At 30.2% G+C, this 21635-nt stretch overlaps 2 protein-coding genes across 2 annotated transcripts; both read right to left on the bottom strand.

Annotated features, from left to right (window-relative positions):
* Positions 1 to 2562: 2562 nt before the first annotated feature.
* LOC129911768 (glycine cleavage system H protein, mitochondrial) lies at positions 2563 to 5436 on the bottom strand. The gene is made up of 3 exons (XM_055989682.1): positions 5051 to 5436; positions 2811 to 3086; positions 2563 to 2750 (listed from the first exon to the last, which is right to left on the bottom strand). Exons 1-3 carry the CDS (start codon positions 5169 to 5171, stop codon positions 2653 to 2655), a joined length of 495 nt encoding a protein of 164 aa, XP_055845657.1. The 5' UTR covers positions 5172 to 5436; the 3' UTR covers positions 2563 to 2652.
* A 3066-nt stretch (positions 5437 to 8502) lies between these two features.
* LOC129911763 (uncharacterized) lies at positions 8503 to 17397 on the bottom strand. The gene is made up of 5 exons (XM_055989676.1): positions 16738 to 17397; positions 12984 to 13266; positions 12593 to 12921; positions 9024 to 9091; positions 8503 to 8965 (listed from the first exon to the last, which is right to left on the bottom strand). The coding sequence occupies exons 1-5, from the start codon at positions 16810 to 16812 to the stop codon at positions 8659 to 8661; spliced, it is 1062 nt and encodes a 353-aa protein (XP_055845651.1). The 5' UTR covers positions 16813 to 17397; the 3' UTR covers positions 8503 to 8658.
* Positions 17398 to 21635: the final 4238 nt, after the last annotated feature.

Raw genomic sequence — 21635 nt, forward strand, 5'->3', positions numbered from 1 at the left:
AAGTAATTTTTAGGGATTTTAAGGGGACTTTGAACTTTTCAGTACAAATTTTTGTTTTAAATATCTCCTAAACGTATGGTGGACAAACGATGATTTTTTGTTTGTATCCATTTCTCGAGGTGGACAAACGATTGCCGTTTGAATTAAAAAAAAAAGTCATTTTTGGGGATTTTAGGGACTTTGAAATTTTCAGTAGGTACACTGTGGTGTATGCTTATTTTCTTATGATAATTTTGAAAATTTGTTTTTTGAATATCTTCTTAACTTAGGGTGGACAAACATGGACAAACCATGGGCAAACGAATTAGACAAGTTTGGTTCAAAAATTTTGAGGTCGCAGTTCTGAACACTGCATTTTTATATTCAACATTCTTGTTGCAAAACCTGGATTTAGAGAGCAAAGACGATTTTATGGGAAATAAAAAAGTGCGCTGCGGAAGTACTTAAAATTAATATTGAGTGCTCAAACTTTCAGGGAACTATTTTTGGGTCTAAACGAATTCCGATAAAATCAGACAAATTTTTTTTTTTTTGTACAATAAGATGGTCCTTGTATTGCTTTTTACCGAAATTCCACGGTGGATGGACATCAATTACTTGTAAATAAGGAAAACAAAATTCTCTAATTTTTACGAATTTTTATTTTAACTGCCTAGTCTCCCGGTACAATCCGGAAAACCCCATATAAAATTAGAAAATTACATAAAAAAATCAAAGGAAATCAAGTTTTACATGAAAATTTCATCCGGGAGAGGGAGTCAAATAAAAATCTAAAAAAATTAGGAAAAATTTTTCTTTATATTTCCAACGGGATGGCGGCTCTATCCAACTGCATGTCCCAAATAAGGACCACCCTAATGTATATATGAGAAAAATGTAAAATTCGTCTTTTAAAGGCAAAACACAACATCTTAAGTTCATATGAGCTCAAAAAAAAGGATGCAATCTGATTTATTTTTATTGAGATTCAGTTTTAGAAAATAAAATTTCAAAATAATTAAAATCGTTATTTTTTTAAAGTGAAGGGGCCGTTTTTGAGAAAATTATACCGTTATTTTTTGGCACAAAAAAATTATTTCAAAAAACCCATCTGTACAGGGCCCAAAAACTGCAACATACCAAGTTTGAATGGGATAAACCCGATCAACGGGGTCTTAACAAAATGACAGAAAGACGGACTTTCAAGACCCACTTTTTTCGCATTCTCTATCATCCTAATATCATGTTTGATTGTTATCCCAATTTTTTTTACCAATGCATAACTTGATACATGTATTACCTATATCGCAAGTATAACGGAATGTTGGGAACTTTGCCGCTCACTACTTTAGAATCAGTTACACACAATAGCTCCTTTGTTGCAATCAGGTATATTTCTTTCTACTGGAAAGCTCTTAACTTTTTCTACACGATAACAAAATAAAAGTCGTCATTAAAAAAAAAATCGTCGAATGTAAACCCTGACGAAACGACATAATTTTGAAAATTTCTGGAAAACGAAGAAACCTGGCTATAACTGTCATTTAATCTCGAAATGCTCGAAATCGAGCTCAACTTCAATGTTATCCTGCTTAAATAACTTTTTGAACGCGTTCTTCTAATTTCGTCTTCAGATGTATTTTGAAAAAAATTTTTAACTGCAGCAGTGAATGTTCCATTTACTTGTGTGACAACTTGACAGTAGTTTTGCTATTTTCTTATCTTATGTCTACTGCTTTGATCTCTTTCCATGGGCCTAACAATGTACCTAATTCTATTCTACAAAAAATGTGTTCGAATTTGTAAAACGGATCTTTGTAATTCTGAAAAAAAAAAATTCAAAATCCTTTATTGGGTTCTATTCGATTGGTATTATTAATTTTAGATCTTGTGTTTGAGTAGGAAATACAATTGAAATTAACTTTCAAACAGATGCGAAAGTTGCACAAAATTAGATAGTAGGGTCCCAGGCTTTACAAAGTCGAATGATTTAAGCATAACAGTTTTCCTCCTACTGTTATAGCCTTAATGTTTTGACTCTTGAATGATAAATTTAATTCCGATAAAAGTAATTTTTATTAATTAATAAAAAAAAAAAATAGTCAAATTTTGAAATTCTTTCGCGCTGCTTTAAATTTTTATCCGCAACCATTAATTAAATTAATAATTATTAAGCTCCGACACGTAAGTATGTTCAAATACAAAACGTTCACGTGAACATTTTTTAACAGATTATTGCTGATTAAATTCGTACTATAAGTAGTTTCAAAACTTTCACCTATTTGAAATTGATAAGAGTAAAAAAATTAATAAATTGAACAAATTCATAAAGTCTGAATCCGCCAACTCACCCGATAAGAACACATATACCATGAAGTTCAAAGTCACGTGGCTTTAAACAAATCATCGGCTAGTCTTCCGATGGGGTCAAGCAAATTTGACATTTTAATACGCCTTACTTTCTGATATGAAAACAAAATTCCATATTTACACAAAAATTGATAAGCAATAAGGAGAGTAGAACTCGCAAGTTTATTTTTGTACTCATGTTTAATTTAAAAAAAAAAAAGAAAAAACAAAATCTCCAACTTTTCTTAAGAAATAATAATTAATTTGTTACAGCACACAAAAAAACATACTTAATTTAAATAATTTAGGGCTTTTAAAATAAAATCAATGTGCATCTGTCTTTAAATACTCTTGATACTGATTTTCATTCATCAGCTTTTTCAATTCTTCAGCATCAGCTAAATCGACCTTAAAGAGCCAACCTACAATAAAACAAAGTTAAGTTAGTGTTTGAAACGGATTTAAGTAAGTAATAGATCTACCTTTATCGTAACAATTTGTATTGATCAACGCTGGTGATTCTTCTACTTCGGTGTTTTTCTCCACAACTGTTCCAGACACGGGTGAGTAGACTTCACTGGCAGCTTTAACACTTTCGAGAGCTCCACATTCTTGATGTAATGTCAGGTCTGTGCCTGGGTCAGGCAATTGAGCGTAAACAACATCTCCTAGCGCTTCTTGAGCATAGTTCGAGATACCGACTGTGCCAACATTTTTATCGACTGTTACCCATTCGTGTTTGTCGGTGTAGAGTCGTTCTGAAATGAAAAGGAAAATTTTAGTTTTTGTCGTTACAACATTTCTGGGTTGGATCAGATTCTCGTAAAATGTCGATTAAAAAAAAGGCGATTTAATGATAATGTCGATCATCAACAAACACAAGCTATTGCAAGTATTCAAACGATTTTAATCAAACGGCATTTTAAAAATTCGAATATTTTAGTTCCAGATCAAAACTTATAGACCAGTGCTGAAGCCTTCAAAAACATTAAAAAGTAAAACAAATAACAGTAGGAAGAAAACCATTATAATATGAGGTGAATAAATTACGGGCGAGCCGAGTTCGGGTAATGGTAAAAAATGGTATATCTCGGTTTACGGCAAAACTACAAGTAATATGGAACAAAGTTGTATGTAATAAAAAGATCTACAACTTTGTACATAAACATTTTTAACGTAACATCAAAATTTGTGGGAAAATTCAAATAACCGAGTTTTTGGTTTTTTATTTTTGTCTTTTTCAAAAAAATGTTTTTTTCTACGAAATTTGGTAAAAACTTGCCTTGTTATGTCCCAAATACAATGTAATTTATTTGATTTAAAATATTTATTTTTTCACCTTATTTTGAATTAAAACCAAAAATAGAAAGTTCAATAGAAAATTCTCGTGTCAAAATATCAGGGGTCGAACTACGGCCCGTACGTATTGACGCATTTTCTTCTGATTAAATAGAGAGAGTAATAGTCAAAACGTTAATGAACGTATGCCGTAATTTGAACCCAGCTTTTTTCAAAACGTCGGTAAGCATTTTGTTCGTTGAAATCACAACTTTCTGATAAAAAATTTACATTAGTATACTATGGTTAATGTTCTCGGAAAATGCAAAAAATGAAAAAAGCTTGAATTCGAAAATTTTTCTTATCATTATTTACAATTTTGGCCTATTTATTAAAATTTACACATTAATTACTCAAAAACCACATGATTTCATGCTTCATTAATAAATCTTACGCTTTTTGAGTTATTAAAGTGTAAATTTTATCAGAAAGTAAAGATTTCGACGAACAAAATGCCTATCGACTTTTTGAAAAAAAAACTGATATTTTAACACGTGAATTTTCGATTGAAAATTAGGGTGTTTTTTTGGTATTAATTCAAAATAAGGTGAAAAAATAAGTAAATAAATAAAATACAAATAAATATTTTAAATCACCTAAATTACAGTGTATTTGGGACATAATAAGGTAAGTTTTTACAAAATTTCTTAAAAAAAAACATTTTTTTGAAAAAGATAAAAATAAAAACCAAAAACTTGGTTATTTGAATCTTTCACATAAATTTTGAGGTTATGTGAAAAAATTGTCAGTACAAAAGTTGTAGATCTTTTTTTTGCCTACAACTTTGTCATACAACTTTTTTCCATAGGACTTTTAGTTTCGTCAGAAATCGAGATATACTATTTTTTACCATTAAAAACTCAACCCACCCATTTCCCGTAATTTATTTTTCCTTTAATTTTTATCATATTCAACTCCTTTGCCAACGGGTTTCATATTACTATGATTTTTTTTGGTTTCAAAAATTATCGACCCTGTCGATATTAATTTTATGCGTCGACGTTTAAAAAACTAATGGCCAATTTCATAAAGCCCTTTTAAGTATTTATCAAATTATTACATCCTTTGTCCCATACAATAATAGGTCATTTTAAAAGCCTGTTAAATGTTTATGAAATCAGCCACAAATCGTCATAACTTTAAAATGATTTTAAAAAATTCAAAAAAGTAGGTACATGGGTTAAGTTTTTATTTTATCGCAAGAAATTATATTCATACTTTTGGTTTCTACTGTACTTTTATATCCAAGTCACAAACCTTTGGATAAATGTCATTTTTTCTTCTTTTTCTACACAAGAATTCTACTATTGTGAATAAATTTTTTTAAATGTCATCCAAAATATTAAATTTACATAATTTTATTAGATAAAATTTAAAACAATACCTGCGGCTCTAACGCTAGTTAAACTAAGACATCTAATCTGTTGATTAGCAGCAGAATATCTAATTCTAGAAGCACAAGCAACTCGCACGGCACTTTGTAACACTTTTGCGGTTATGGACATTTTTAGAAGAGAGAATTGCTTTACTTTCTATGCCGACGACACACTGACCGACAACTTTGCTGGTTCGAATACAAATGATTAAATGGTTTTGCAAAATTTTAAAATACACAGCAATTGATAGGAAAATTTGTTTCGAATCGATGTGACGAATAAAAAAGTAAAATCGTATTCAATTGACACCAAAAATGAAAAAGGTTATCAGTAGAAAAGACGAAAGGTTGGCTTCGTTGTTGGTCGAGCAACAGTCACAGTGGCAGTGAAGTGGCTACAAACACGGTTGCCGGAGTGGGTAGGATCCTACCAAACTGGGTAGGTTTTTTTTACCTTGGGTAGGTTGGTAGGTTTGAAGTCAATTTGGTAGGTTTTTCCAAGTTCTTTCTCTAAAATAATTTTATTTTTAATAATTGACAAAAAAAATTGTAATTATGTCAAATCTACCCAAAATATTTGTGCCAAACAAATGTGCCCATCTAAACCTAGAGTAATAATATTAAGTAGTGTATGTAAACGCAGTATCCTCATTGTTGGTGTCTGAACTCATCCATTTTCATGTTTTGTGTTGACACTAACTTCACATTCTTGATTAGTGATTTCTACAAAATGGCATTACAATTTTATTTAAAAAGTTTTTTCCAAAAAATTATTTATAAAAAATTGTTTTTTTAAAAAACGGCTCTAACGATTTTGAAATTTTTTTTCTAAAAATGCACGTTTATATATCAATCAAAACTGAATACTTGTTTTGGAGGGCAATTTAATTTCAGATTTTATTTTATTTTTTTTTTCCAAATTTCTATATAAAAAGTCTTAAAAATTTAAGCAACTATAACTCCAAGAGCAAGTTCTTGCGACCCAGTCGTGCATTTTATTTTTTTAAACAAGAATTTATTCTCTTAAAATCGAAAATTTTCGTTGGGTAGGTTTTTCTTTGAATTGGTAGGTTTTTTTGGAAACTTTGGTAGGAAATTTTTTATGCGAGTGGCAACCATGGCTACAAATACAAATAGAAATAAAAAATACGTACAAATTATGACAGAAAATTTCATATCGTTATTGTGATTGAAAAGATAAAATGAAATGACATTTGATAATGGTGAATTTGTCTTTTTTGTTTTTTTTTTTTGTTTGTTTACAGTAAAGGCCATAGAAAGAGATCAAGGTAATAATCAAGATTTTTTTATTGCAAACTGATGACGTTGATGAAAATTTTATTACTTGATAAAGTTGAGTTTTTTCTAATACAAAGTAGCATACATAGTAGGAAACAAAAAAAAAAACAACAAATTAAGTCGAATATGTTTGAAATGAAAAATATGAAACTACTGAGTCACAGAAGAATACTTCGTCTGGCAAGTAAAATCGCTATTTACCATATTTAAGTTTGGTACTAAACTAACAATTTATGTTTTTTCTGATTAGAATGATTATTTTATAAGTAAAAAAACACCTTTCATTTTTGCTGCCCTTTTCTATATATTAGAAAATTGCACCTCTCGCCTAAACGGGGTAGATAGACCCCCCTCCCATAGTAAAAAATGATTGTATTGAACTCCTCTAAAAAATACCGTTATCAATTCTTGTCGCCTAAGTTATCGTACTCGTGCCTCAAAATATAATTTTCTGAAGGTTTTAGTGGTGCTTAACTCGAATCCGAAGTCAGAAAAACTTTATCTGCCTCTGTTATGAACAAAAACTTTATTTTTGGCTTCGGTTTAAAACTCGGTACTCGATGAGTGATTCAGTGGAGTAACTTATATTAATAGCGAACCCAAGCCAACCGATTAGTTGCTAATTTTGTTTTTTTTTTTTTTTTACGTGGGTAAATCACAAATCCTTAAGCCTCTATGGGTTAAAACATGCCACTCTTTACGAAAATTTTTCAAATGAAAACTTAGATTTTTGTGAACAAAAACAAAGTTTTTCTGCGCAAATTTTGTAAAGTTTATAATACAAAAATATTTTTTTATGTTGTCAATAAAATAAAATTCATGTAGGTACCTACTTGCTTCTATGGTTAAAGTTGCTTAAATGTTAAAGCTTTTTATAAACTTTAAAGAAAAAAGAATAAATAAAAATATTAAAAGCTGATTTTAAAATTAAGAAAACACGCTCTCAAATATGCCATTTGGTTTCTTATATAACAAGGCTGTGGGAGCCTTTTAAAAAAATAATTGTTTGTGTATAAAAACTTTCGAAAATTTTTCAAATAAATAATTTGGTAGGTATGCAATTTTAAAGAAATTATTTTTACACATATTCAAACGAAATTTCAAGTGAATTTGTTTTATTTTTTTTTTTTTAATTTTCATAATAAGGCTACTTAAACGCTTTTGAACAAAATTTTTCGTTGATCTATTACGTGGGTTACGAGAAAGTAAAAATTCTATGGCAGGGTACGTTAATAACGGTTCAAAAAGTATTTTTATTTAGGTATTAAAAGTAGAACTTTATACGCCGCCGAAGTATTTACATATATTTTTTTCAATCAATATATTTAGAGTCGTTTTTGAGAAAAACAACCATTTTCATTCTGGCCATTGCCAAGTACCTACCGTTAATTTCGGTCCTAAATATAAAATTTCAATTTAACCTCTAAAAAAATTTATAAAACTCACACTTATCTACCAAATTTGAAGAAAATCCCATAATAGTTTAGGCTTTAAACCAAGATAGATACAGACCGACAGATAGAATTGCGGGTCCCAATTTTTTCGTAATATCTGTCATCTTTATGTAATATTGTTATCTCGAGTTCGATTTTTGTTAGGAATCCTATACTTGCCCTAAAGTACCTTTATCGCAAGTAAAAAGAGGGCAACAATTATAAAGTCAGTTCATAAGCTTAGCTTTCATTTTGTAACCTTACCTAGTTAAAAATTGGGCAAAAATCATTTTTTGTATGTTACTTCAAAAAGGAAAGTGTAAGTACTTTCAAATTAGAGATAAGACCATTAGAGAGTCGAAATTTTCCATTTGAGTTATTCTAGCAATCATAGCCATTCTGGGTTTCTTCCAACTTCAATTTCATTAAAACAGAATTTGTTTTCCTAGCCAAACACTATCTACATACGTAGGCAAAATCAATTCATTCCCTGTCATAGATACTGATGTTTTTCAAGACAGATAACCTTTACCTACTATCTGAAAAAGTTATTACGGAATGAAATCTTTGCTGGGGGGCACCCGGACACTTATCAGTTTTCGAAAAACACAATGCAAAACGACCACAAAAATAGTAAACAGGCGCAAATAATAATAATCAGCAAAGCCAGTGCTCACAAATAATAATAAATTGATTTTCATTTTGAAAAAAAAAAATTATAATATTTATTTGTCTAACTATAAAGTGTGTTGTTTATAAATAAAATTGAAAAAAATATGCACTTAGAATTCTGTGATGGGTTATTTGCATGGAAGAGAAGAGGGTTTAGGTTATACTATGGAATTATATGGTAATTGTAAAATCAGGATGGTGTCGCCAAGGCAGCTATTGATATCTTGTATTCCGAATTTGACCGTTTTGATTCGACCTTGGCATTGGTGGAGTATAATCAGGTGCTGGAACTGGTGGTTCAAAATTCATCGTTTGTCCGGGATGTTGTAGTGGCATTTGTGGAGGTTTTGCTGGGGGATATTGCTCAAAACTATCAATGTTACGGAAACGTCTTTCTTGAAGATTATCCGTAGACATGCGAGCAGCTCGTTTAATTGATTCCTCATTTAGTTCAACTGGTGATTTATGCTGACGGTGTTCTACAACAAAAGCAGCATTATCAAAACCAGTTGTTTCTTCTCTGTAAAATAAGAAGTTAAATTTAGTAAAATTGTAGAATTTTCAGTGGTTTAACTTACTTTGGGGGTTCGAAGGCGTGTATGGGGGTTATGTGCGTGCTGTTGAATGTATGGTTGATGAAGTCATTCTGAAAAAAATAAAAAATTAATTATTATTTTGTTCAAATTCAAAGTCAAAACGGTTACGGTTTATAAGAGGACGGTATAAGCAAAAACGCAATACATCGAGTGCAAAAATACTTAAAATAACAAAGTAAAGATATAAAAAAAATTACTTAAAAACTTTTCATATACAAATTTGATAAATGATACAAAATTTGATAAAAAAAACTAAATTCGTTTTCAAAGGAAAATAAATTGCACGACTGGGGTCGCACGTACTTGCTCTTATGGCAAAAGTTACTCTTATGTTAAAGCTTTTTTGAACAAAATAACTAAATAAGAGAAAATTTGATTTTTTCACGGAATTTCATAAATGGTGCAAAAAAATATAAAATCTGTTTTTATAAATAATTAAATACAGTTTTAATTGATATTTTACAAAAAAGTAAGTATGCCATTTTGTTTCTTGTATAAAAAGGAATTTTTAGAAAAAAATTTTCGAAAATCGTTAGAGCCGTTTTTTTTTTAAATAATTTTTTATATATAAAAATTTTCTAACATTTTTCAAAAAAAAAGTTGGTTTGCCATTTTGAACAAATAATTAATTTACACATAAAAACGGAATTTCAAAATTTTTCACCAACCCGTTTCCAAAATATTGATTTTTCAAAAAAAAATTTTGAAATATTTTTTAAAAATCAAAAAATGTGCTTTTTGAAATTTTTTTTAAATTTTTAAAAAATGATTGTTTAAACGTTTCTGTATAAAAATTTTGGTTGAAATCTGTTTTGTCGTTTACAAGAAATTCATAAAACGAAAAAACCGTTCTATGGCAGGTACCGTTAATAACGGTAAAAAAAATATTTTTTTATTTCCAAAGAAAGCTTTTATGTGCTTTACTACGCACAAAATTTTTAATCAAAATCGTTAGAGCCGTTTTTGAAAAAAATTAACTTTTCTATTTCCGTTATATGACAGGTACCGTTAGTTTTGGTCCTAAAAAAAAATTTCAATTTGTCCTCTAGGGAATCACCCAAAACTGTTAACTACCAAATTTGAAGAAAATCGCTCCATTAGTTTAGGCGGTAGCTCGAGGTACACACAGACAGACGGACAGACAGACAGACAGACAGACAGAATTGCCGGACCCACTTTTTTGGCATTCTCCATCATCGTAATGTCATGTAAAATTGTTATCTCGAGTTCGATTTTTTTTACGAATCCTAAACTTGCCCTATAGTACCTATATCGCAAGTAAAAATAATATCTTAAATTTGGAGCTCTACAAAGATATGCAATTTCATTTTTTTCTAAGATAAATATTTAGAAAAAAAAATTTAAAATCGTCATAGACGTTTTTTTTTAACAACTTATATCTTATAAATAAATTTTTTGAAAACAAAAATTAAATCAATTTGGTAGGACATATTGTAAATTAAGTGTTTCGTCCTCGAAAATTTGATTTTTCCAACAAAAAAAAAATTATTTTGTATACCTAATCCAAAAAATTCTTTTAAATTTATATTTATTAGGCTATAAAAATGGTTTTGTATAAAAAAAAATCGTTGAAATTGAATTTGATTTTTGGGATAGATTCCGAATTTAAAGAAACGGTTCTGTGCAAGGTACCGCTAGCAAATTATTAAACAAAATTGCGTTTTATTGCCTTTAGGGCTTTAAATGTAGAAATTATCGACGGAGCACCTTTTCGAAAGTCGTTGTAATATAATGTAAAATAATATATAATATAATATAATATATTTGAAGCTTCAAAAACCGAAAGAAATTTTAAGCTTGGTCGAAGATTCAGCTGATAAAGGTGGAGGCAAGTTGTTCTTATGTTTAAAATCAAAGAATTTTTGTTTTTTTTTTATGAGGTATTTTTGACTCAATTTTTTAACTTTGAGTTGAACTACAATATTTCTTTCAAAATTACTCAGACTTAACTGAAATTTAATCTTTGAATATTCCTGAAATATTAAGTACAAAAATCAGATGCCTATTTAATGATTAGTTTAAGATTTTTATTAAAAAAGGTTATTTTTTTTGGCTTTTTCATTTTACACTCGAAAGTTTTTATTTATCGTTTCCTTAAAAATGCAAGTCATTAAGGTCTTGTGGTGCAATAAAAATTAGATATCGAAAATATGATATTTTTCATTCAGTGGGCAATTGGGCATGGTATACGCCCATTTTCACTAAATATTCATCAAATTTTTCAAGCACTTCAGATCATCGTTGAATCTTGAAGCTTTGTAGAATTTTGCTGAATTATTTATCAAACACTTCTGAATATATTGGAATCTGGAAGTTTGGTTGAATGCTAGAGATGGTGTCTTATGCATAGAAAACATTTAATATTATAATATTTTTAAAATAGAAATTTTCTACTCACGAGATGTGGTCCCTACAGTTTGATGTATGCAAATATTGAAACACTTTAAGATACCTTAAACAATAACACAACTGTCTTAAAAGGCATACGAAATACAAACAAAATAATTTCAAGAAAAAGATTCTGAAACACCCTGTCAACAAATTTTATTGAAACTCGACAAATTCATAGCTTGTCTTACGTTTATTAAAAAAATTAAAATATCTCAACCCGTTCCGAAGTTATGAATTTTGAAACCAACATTGAAAATTTGGCCCACATAAGAAAAATTCACTGATTAGTTTTTCGGTGTTATTAATGAAAAAAAGCATTAATTGAGGGCGAATCCTATATCTACTTTATTTTACTGTCATATAACTCTGAATAACTGCCCCTTCCGGTGTGGAACAAAGAGGAATAGATCCTGCTATATGATTTTTTCTTGCCTACAACACTGGTGAATCATCAGGAATATTACCTATGTAATCTATGTATGACAAATAAAAAAAGATTACGTATACGCCCGAGTCTACCAACTTATTATAATACCTATTACCTACACAAAAGTTTGTATGGTTGAACTAGAGTCCGAAGCAGATTTTGGAAGAGATTGATAGCAAGAAATTAATATGAGTAATAACATTTATGTTCCCTTAATTATAACAATGTGTGACTAACAAAAAATTAAAGAAACAATTATTTTCTAAAAAATTAAAGAAACAATTCTCTTCTCGGGATCTTGCACCTACCTTATGTAGGGTTTCTTGGCTTCGTCTAGTAAAAGTATAAAACTGTTGACTGTTCAATAGTTCATTTTGAGAATACGAAAACTTCGATTGTATATTAAAATAATCACAATAACCATTTTTTTTAAACTATTTTAATAGTTATCCCAATATTAACTATTTTTTTCTGAGTGTACTTATATACAATAAACCATGATTGTTAAGCTGATTCTATTTCTGAAACCAAATTTTCAAAATTCTATGCAGATAATAATGTGATAAGAATCATAAAAAAGGAATTTTATCGTTTTTAAATTTAAAAAATAAAATAAAATCACTCTGAATACCCGTGGCCGTACCCCTTATCCATTTAAATAGGCATCTCGTATTAAGCCCAAAAGGAAAAAATAATTTTAAATCATACTCACCACTGTGTCCCTTGCCACAAGAGCTCCAATAAAAACATAAATCATCAAGCCAAAATTAATCAACCATAAAACGAATCCTTTCAACGAGATAACCATCATGAAGATAGCAGAATATTCAGCTGAAACTAGCTGCACCAAATTAAGGTCCGGATTAACAGGACCAGCTTGTGAGCTAGCCAAGCTGTATTGATATGATTTCCACTGATAACGACTAAAGTCGATACCAAACATAACTCCCAAAGCCAAATCCATGACGCAGGTTATTAATGTGACACTTGACCAGGTGCATAAAACTGCTATGGTAACATTTATGTTATCTTTCTTAACATCTGTAAATGAGAGACATTATTTTTTTTTTAATCAAATAAGAAAACTATCTATATAAACTTACGTGTTAAAAGTAAAATAGAACTTATAACCCAAACAAAAGAAACTCCCAAATATACACAAGCAAAAATAAGTACACCAAACGAGTTTAACACTGTGTCGACACTTTTAAGTTGCTCGAAATTAATATCTGGACTTGGATCTAATTCACAATTTCCTCTGAAGTACATTTCGTAGAGAACAAACTTTGTGATTGATCCATAGCTGACTAAGGAATCCAGATTAAAGATGCACAGGTACAATAAGATTGATATTATTGATAAAATAATCCAACTGACTGCTTGAATCTATTAAAAAAAAAGAACACAATATTTTTTTTTTAAATCAGCAAAATACATAGAAAAAAGAATGAATTTATGAATGTATCTAAAATGCTATAAACAACAACGTTATTTATAGTAGAAACATCAGATTTCAGGAGTCCAAGGACACAGAATTTTTGTTAACATTTTTAAAACTGGTTAATTTTATCGAAAAAACATGGTTTACACTTTTGTAGCTGAGACAAGGAGACCTAAAAGCGTTTACATGTGAAAACGGCCATATCGAACGTAATAATGTTAAACACATTTTACTGAGCAATAAAAAGCACTAAGTTCCCTAGATTAATGATAGAAGAACCACCAACTTGGCGATCTAAATGTAAACAAGTAAAAAATGTTTTCTCGTCTAAAGAAGTTTTAAAGCCATACTAAAGTACCCTCTAGAGATTTTAGATTTGGAAAAAGACAGCGCATGGATTGAATACCTTATCCCTAAACTTTATTTACTAGACTTTACGTTAGCAATTTTCCAATTTTGTTCCTTTCTTTTATCCAGAAACTTTTTGTATTTTTTTGGTGAACTAGAGAACTACAAGTCTACAATTAAATGCAGTACAGCTGTTCCAAAAAGTAAAAATTTTGTTCTTTCCTTTATAGCAGTCTGACGTCAGACCCCTCGAATGCAACTCTGATGATTCAATTAAGTACTCAAAATCGATATCGATAACTCTGCACAATGTCGAAGCTGGCATAAAAAAACTTTATGAGTTCTACCAAAGATTATACAATATTCTATAATCTTTGGTTCTACATACAGTAAGTAAATAAGGAATGCGGATCAGTTCATCAAAATCGGAAATATTGTGCCTTACGAACATGACAACGAGATGGGTTCAGCTGAAAACTGTAGGAGCATCACATTGACCATTCCAGGGGACAGGAGGAACTTTTTTGCCAACCAAACGCCAAGTTGCGCAGGGACATAGGTTCAAAATTCATTTGTCTATTATGTGTTTACGCTCTGTTGATGTAGGACATAGCTCCACAATTTATTAAAGGACTTATGTCTCGCTTTAATAGGTGATAGGGTCCCATACAAAATGTGTGTAATCATGTCTTGTCAAAACATTTCTTTTTTAAGTAATCGAACTCCGAATTTTCGTTCTGAACTTATTTGCCAGCCAAAAACTAAGTGGCGGAGGGACATAAGTTCACAACATGGTATAAGGAGACAAGGCAATATCATGTGCAGTTATAAGTAACTAACAAGATAAAAGAAAGAAAGATGACTTTCTAAGTTTTTGAAAGCTGCCCTATTGAAATTATTGTTGATTTTCTTGGAAATTGTTGTTGCTTTTGACTTTGACAAATCAAACGTCATATATTCGTTTTTTGTGGTTTATAGAGAATTTTTCAACCGACTTCCAAAAAGGTAGAGGTTATCAATTCCTGCGTTGATACTTTGCTGCAATTGCAGCAGATCTACTGCATTTCTTGCAAAAAATAAATCTACTGCCACTTAATCAAATCTACTGCACTTCTTCAAATCAAATTGCAAGCGTTTTAAGGAAATAATAAACCAATTCCCTTGTAATAAATTGTATTGAAATGTACAAAATCTGCTCTTAACTCAAAACCAGCTCTAAAAAAGTTTCAAAACACCAAGATTAACATTGTTTAAAGTGTTTTTGGCATAAGAGATAGAGCCTGGACTTGTGAAAAAAATCTAAAAGGAAGTACAAATGATTAATTTAAATTCTGCCCATGAGTTTGGTTGTAATAAGAAAAGTATTCTGACTTTTAGTTCAACATACGGGTATTTTGCTTGTTAAATAAAATTTACTCCAAATTTTTTTTAATCTACTGCACTTTTTTTATGGATCTACTGCGCAAATTTTGTTTGGAAGTGGCAACACTATGTATTATATTTTTATGTTTGTTATTTCATAACTTTGGACTGTGTGAACCAATTTAAATATTTGTTTTTGCATTCGAAACCTGGTGCCCGCAGTGTGGTCCCGTTTTAATTTTGTCCACTTGTGACTATGGCATCCATGAGTAAACCAAAAGAAGTTTCAATCCATAGAAGTCGGTTTTGTTTTTTTGTTAAAAAGGATTATGTATTTTTCTAAACTTATACATTTTTAACTCTTCAACAGCAAATGATTTTATTTTATTAATAGATAGTAAATGAAAATAATCGTTTATTGTTGCTTAGTGTATAAAATGTTTACTATGTAAGATACTGAGTTAAATGACAAAAGACATATGCTAAGGATACAAAATAAATAAATAGAAAACCCACCGTGATTTATATATGTAGGTACCCTTAATTGGCCGGAAGCGTGCAAAGTGAAATAACCCGTTACATTTAAATGGATTCCTTTTGTATAAAAACAAGCATTTTTTATATTTATTTTATTTTTGTTATGGTTATGGTAGCAACATAAGGAGTTGTTATTTTTTAATTTGTCCCACCCGTGATTTTAAAAAGACTGTCTGTTTTCAAAATAAATTAAGGTGGCATATTTTCAACTAAAACAATTCGAGTTCTGCATGTATATATAAATTTGATGCAATAATGTATAAAATTACAGAAAAAAGAAAAAACCCAAACTAGCCATACTTCCAATACTTCAATTAAATATAACTGGGGTCGAATTACAGCACACGTTTACGATCATACGTTGACGTTTTGATAATTTCTGTCTCTATTTATTTAGTAGAAATATAGGGACACATAGTAACGATACGATAACGAACGTATGCCGTAATTCGACCCCTGGTTTTAAAATTTGTTTAATGTTTGAATTGAAAATGGAATAGTGCGGTGCGAAATTTTTACAATTTGACATTTATTCGTTTAGTATGTATACAAGAAAAAGTAGGCCATTAAGACCATATTAATATAAAAGAGCTGCCCTGTTAAACCTTTAAATTTACCCGAACATCGTAAAAAATAAAAATTTTGATTGTCCATCCTTTTTAATACTAATACAAACAAAAAAACAGTAACTTAACTGAATGTATTGGTTAAAGTTAAGTTAAGGAAACTTGACAAATCAGTTAGTCATAAACACCCATTCCATTAACGTGACAAAAAATCTTGAGCTATAAACAAATATACCAATTGACTTAAAAAACAATTTATTAGGACTTCAACTTTGGAATTTTCACTCGAGTGGATCTTGTTGTCTTGTAAAAACAATTAAGAGTATAAAGTGGATTGAAAAATTCATCAAAATTCCTTCAAAACATTCTTGTATTATCTTTAATGAAGTTGTACTACACAACTTGACATGGTTTTTAAGATATAATGATAAATTAATTAAAGAGAAATTCTTATTTGAAGACCATACCAGATAATTTTATAATTGATTAGTTAATGTTTTTTGTATATATGTAAGAAATATTTTAAGTCAAGTATGTTTATTTTTACACGTGTCAACAATTTGATTTGTGTTGTGGAACAAAAATAAATAAAATCATACGAACCCCACCAATAACAGCAGCCCATTTTGCAACAGTTTGAATCTTTGAAAAACTACTATAACATTGTGTTAATTCCATTGTTTCGAATTTTGTTTAGTCGTTTCGAAATTCGTAAAAATCAAGTTAATTTATCGTGAGTCACAATGTTAGCACGTAAAAGAAGCGCGCGCACTTTGTTTCACCTGACCGATAGAACTGTCAGAAATTTTACAAAAATAAACTTTTTTGATATCGAAATTCAACTCGTAACTAGATAAGAAAGCTATGGCGAATATGCTGTATCATATTTTTCTGGATACAAATCTTGGAACATAATAGAAAAATGGTATACAAGAATAAAGGGATCACGATCTCCACTAAAAAATCGACTGGAGTTTTAGACTAGGATCAAATTACACCTTTCTAACAATAAAACAAAATTTAAACACTGTATTAGGTTCAGTTCACTCTGTGTCACTGGAAGCTTTTAATGCGAAAGGTGTATTGATAGCTTATCAGATACATTTCGATACATTTACGCTTATCAGATGGCAACACCCCGTTTACACCACTGAAAAAGCCGCACTACAATCAAAAAACCTTCTTATCAGCTTTGAAATTGCTCATATCAAAAAGCTACTGATAATAGAAACGGTATTAATTTGTGTAGGTGAAGATGATAGTGTATTCGTGGAAAAAAGTTAAAGTAACCATAACGGAACGCATGTGTCAGATTTGGTGTTATGACAGGTGAACTTTTACGGTAGGCACTTGAATTTATTCTTGAGGCCAACACAAATGACGCATCGTTTTGATATCTAGAATTCTTTGGGCTTTGTTTGAGAATACTAACTTTTTTATGTGTGCCACTTTAAACGGAAATATTACTTTCAATTGCTTACGTATAACAAATAACAGATGTGGCTACGTGTAAATAGACAAAAAAAAATTCCCTCAAAATAATAATAATAGCAGTGATCTAATAGCAGTAACATCTTCGCAACACTCTGTGCAATAAAATTTTACTTATGTATGTTTTATCGGAAGCATTTGTTTTATGATGGCATTGAAATTTTTTGCAAATATAAGACAAATATTTGTCTTGGAATGAAAACAAAGAACGAAAACAGTTCTACCTAATCAGAGTTAGGAAGAACGAAAGAAATGAGGGCAGTTAAATTAAAAAATGACATTTCAATGACATTCAACATCAGCAATAACACGTCCACTGCTGTCCACACTCAATTGAGAGCCTGGACGAGTAACGTGCTGGTCAACAATTCAAAAAAATGCAGTAATGGTCATTTTAATGTCAAGGTCAATTCAGCTTTATCAATTGGAAAAGCAATAGATTGAAGCTCAAAAATCTTTATGCATTAATTTGATAAGAGCAGAAAGAATAGTCTTTGTCTTAGATCACCCACCTACGACCTTCCTTCATCGAGTGCTGTGTTAATTTTGTCTTTGTGGACAACATTATGATAGATATACATAAAGCAAAACGTGATAGGGTTGTCACTGTTTGTTTTTTAAAAACTATTTTTTGGAATTCCTTTATTTCTTAATTTAACAATACTCTTCTTAGAATTCTAAATAGGTATCACATGTTATTGTATTGCTTTTGTTTTATATTTTTTTCAATTTAATTTCAAGTCATTTTTAAGAAAAAATACCCCTCCTACCTAAACGGAGGAAAATGGACAAAATTACAATTTTTTCCTTTCTCCGAGTTTAACTGCAACACACCTATGCCTTAGAATATAGTATATTTTCTGTCAAGAAGAAAAATATTTTATAATTACGGCAATACTATGAAGTGTTCAAATTTTGTATGGCAATCCTTTGCCAGTCTTACTTTTCCGGTTGAAAATATGTAGGGAAGTGGGGGCAAGACCGCCCACTTAGTGTTTGACTGTCTTAAAAACCAATAAAAAACATCTTTTAAATAGAATAAAGTTTTTATTCATTAAGTTTAATGTTTTTTGCAGAAACTCTCATTATTATAAAAAAATAAAAAACACTGAACAAAAGATAATACGTTTTGAAAAAACATCAAACAAAAAACCGTCTTGCCTCACATGGGGGTAAGACCGCCCTATCAAATTTTGTTAGTAGAAAGACCGTTTCTATTGTTTTAAATGCAGCCTATTTGTAATCACAGTACACATAAAAAGGTAATATATTCCGAACTGACATTGGTCGCCAGATTGTCAAAACATGACACTTTGGCGACCAATGTCAGCTACCGAATTCTTAATTGTTTAAAATACCGACGAAAAACGCACAAAAACCGATAAACCACGCATACCACTAATTTTTAAACAACTATTTACCATTTTCCGCGATGAAACACGAAGAAAATTTGTTATTTTTCAATTTATAATATTTTTAAATGACATTTTATGAATTAAAACAAAAACAAATTTCCTGTTTACTGCGATTGAAATATAAAAATTAAAGGCCGACCTGACAGATTGGTGCCCATTTTTGACAAACAAATTTTGACAACGTTCGGAATATATTACCTTATTATGTGTACTGTGATTTGTAATAATTATACAATTATACTATATTTTCATTCAGCACAAGCTTTTTGGTATCATTTGGTACACATTTTGAACTTAATCCAACAAGATCAAGAAAACAGTTGCAGATAGAAGGTACAAATACAATCTGCAAAGTCCTCTTCATCAGAATCATCAATTACAGTATTGTTTGGCGCCTGTTGCTTAGCTTTTTGGAAAATTTAACGGTGAACTTCTTTTTTCACTTTGTTGAAGCTACCAGAGCTTCCAATTTTGCCCATGGGCGGTCTTGCCCCAGTCATATCATATTTGATGTTCTGTATTATTTTTTAATTATCTTTATGACTCCTTCTTTCGCAGAAAATACTTTTTAATATTCACTTTCTATAATAAAAAAAGGAAAAGTTAAAAATTTTAATTATTTTAGTGTCAAAAATACAACTGACTTTTCACAAGAACGATAGCAATTTGATGAAAAATCACAAAATTTACCGTAACTCTTCGGGGTCTTAACCGAAATTGCTAAAACTTACAGACGTGATCGATCGTACCAAAGGGCCTCTTTTATATTGCAAGTGTTGCCAATTTTACCATTTTTCATACAACATAGTACGAAAACCGTCTTGCCCCCATAGGCGGTCTTGCCCCCACTTCCCCTATAACTATGTATCTTTTTTTGTCTCATTCATACGATGACCATATTTTTAAATTCCAAATAATGAACTAAAACAAAAAGTTAACCGAATTTCTAACTACAGTAGTCCCTTGATAATGTGAACTAATTAAAACAAGGCGTTTTCGAATTTTAGAGGGATTCAAATTACTGGAACTTTTTTCAATTCTCATTAAACTGATTAAAACCACAGTACACATAAAAGGTAATATTGTCAAATTGTCAAAACATGACAATTTGGCGACCAATGTCAACTACCGAATTCTTAATTGTTTAAATTACCGACGAAAAACGCACAAAACCCGAAAAACCACGCACACAACTAATTTTTTAACATTTCTTTACCATTTTCCGAGACGAAACACGCAGAAAATTTGTTATTTTTCAATTTATAATTTTTTCAAATGACAATTTATAAATTAAAACAAAAACAAATTTCCTGTTTACTGCGATTGAAATATAAAAATGGGCACGTTCAGGAAATATTAGGGACTAGATATTTAGGCAACGTCATTTTCTGAACGGAAATTTGAGGAAATTGACTAAATTAGTTTGGATATGATGCTATTGTCAAATTTCAAAATTTACTTTAATATTTTACCGATCGCATGGGGAAGACACAAAATTTCACTTAACTTTAATGAATAAATAATATTAATTATTACCGATAATGCACTTTTTACTCGTTTTTCAAACAAATAAATTTAATTTTGCTAAATTAATTCTTTAATTCAAAACAATCTGCTGTCATGTTGACAAAAAAAAAACTTTCCTAAATTTTAGGGAACATTTTCTTGCCTAACTTTCCAGTCAGCTTTCCAATAAAATTACCTAAATTGGAAAGATTTTTTTTGGCAGCTGACCAATTAGAGGCCGAGAAATTACCTAAATATTTAGTGCCTAACGTTACTGAACCTGCCCAATTAAAGGCCGGCCTGACAGATTGGTGCCCATTTTGTGACAAACAAATTTTGACATTTTTCGGAATATATTACCTTATTATGTGTACTGTGGATTAAAACAATATTTATAAGCAATGAATGTAGCACATTATATTTTTTTGAACCTCAGTTTAAGCATTTATTGAAAAGGAGAACGTTGATTCCTCGTCTCCTGCTCCTCAAATATCACGACGTCGCGTCGGTCGTCTTTTGACGAAGAAGACATCACCAATTTATTGATTTCATTTATAAAATAAATTTTTTATGTTTTTTATAACTTTTACTGCTTTTGAATGGGTGATTTTGAAACATTATTTTTCCTTTGCAAAATACTCGAAAAACAAATGAATACTGTCAAATTGAATTTTACATCTGGATTTATGAATCTAAACACACCTCCAGAGAGGAGTTTAAATTCATTTGGATTTAACAAGATTGGATTTAAAAATTTGGATTTAAGATTGAATATAAATAGTGAATATTGTGCATTTGGATTTAAATTTTTTACACTTAGATGTAAGTTTTAAACTAGTGAATAATATGGCCGTTATTCTTTGAGTAGATATAGACGTATCCCAGGTAAGGACTTTTGGTTTGCGTAGGTACATATTTTCAATCGGCTGATTTCGCCAGAATTCTTACACCAATATATCCGTCAAAATAAGTACAGGACGCCAACGACTGATCTGATCTAATTTTGTTTTGTTCTCCGCATTCTTACAAGTCTCTCTATGGAATGTTTTTAAATCAGGCATGGATTTAGTGTGGTGACAGCTGTGGATG

Source organism: Episyrphus balteatus, chromosome 2, assembly GCF_945859705.1.
Source record: "Episyrphus balteatus chromosome 2, idEpiBalt1.1, whole genome shotgun sequence".
Lineage (NCBI taxonomy): Eukaryota > Metazoa > Arthropoda > Insecta > Diptera > Syrphidae > Episyrphus > Episyrphus balteatus.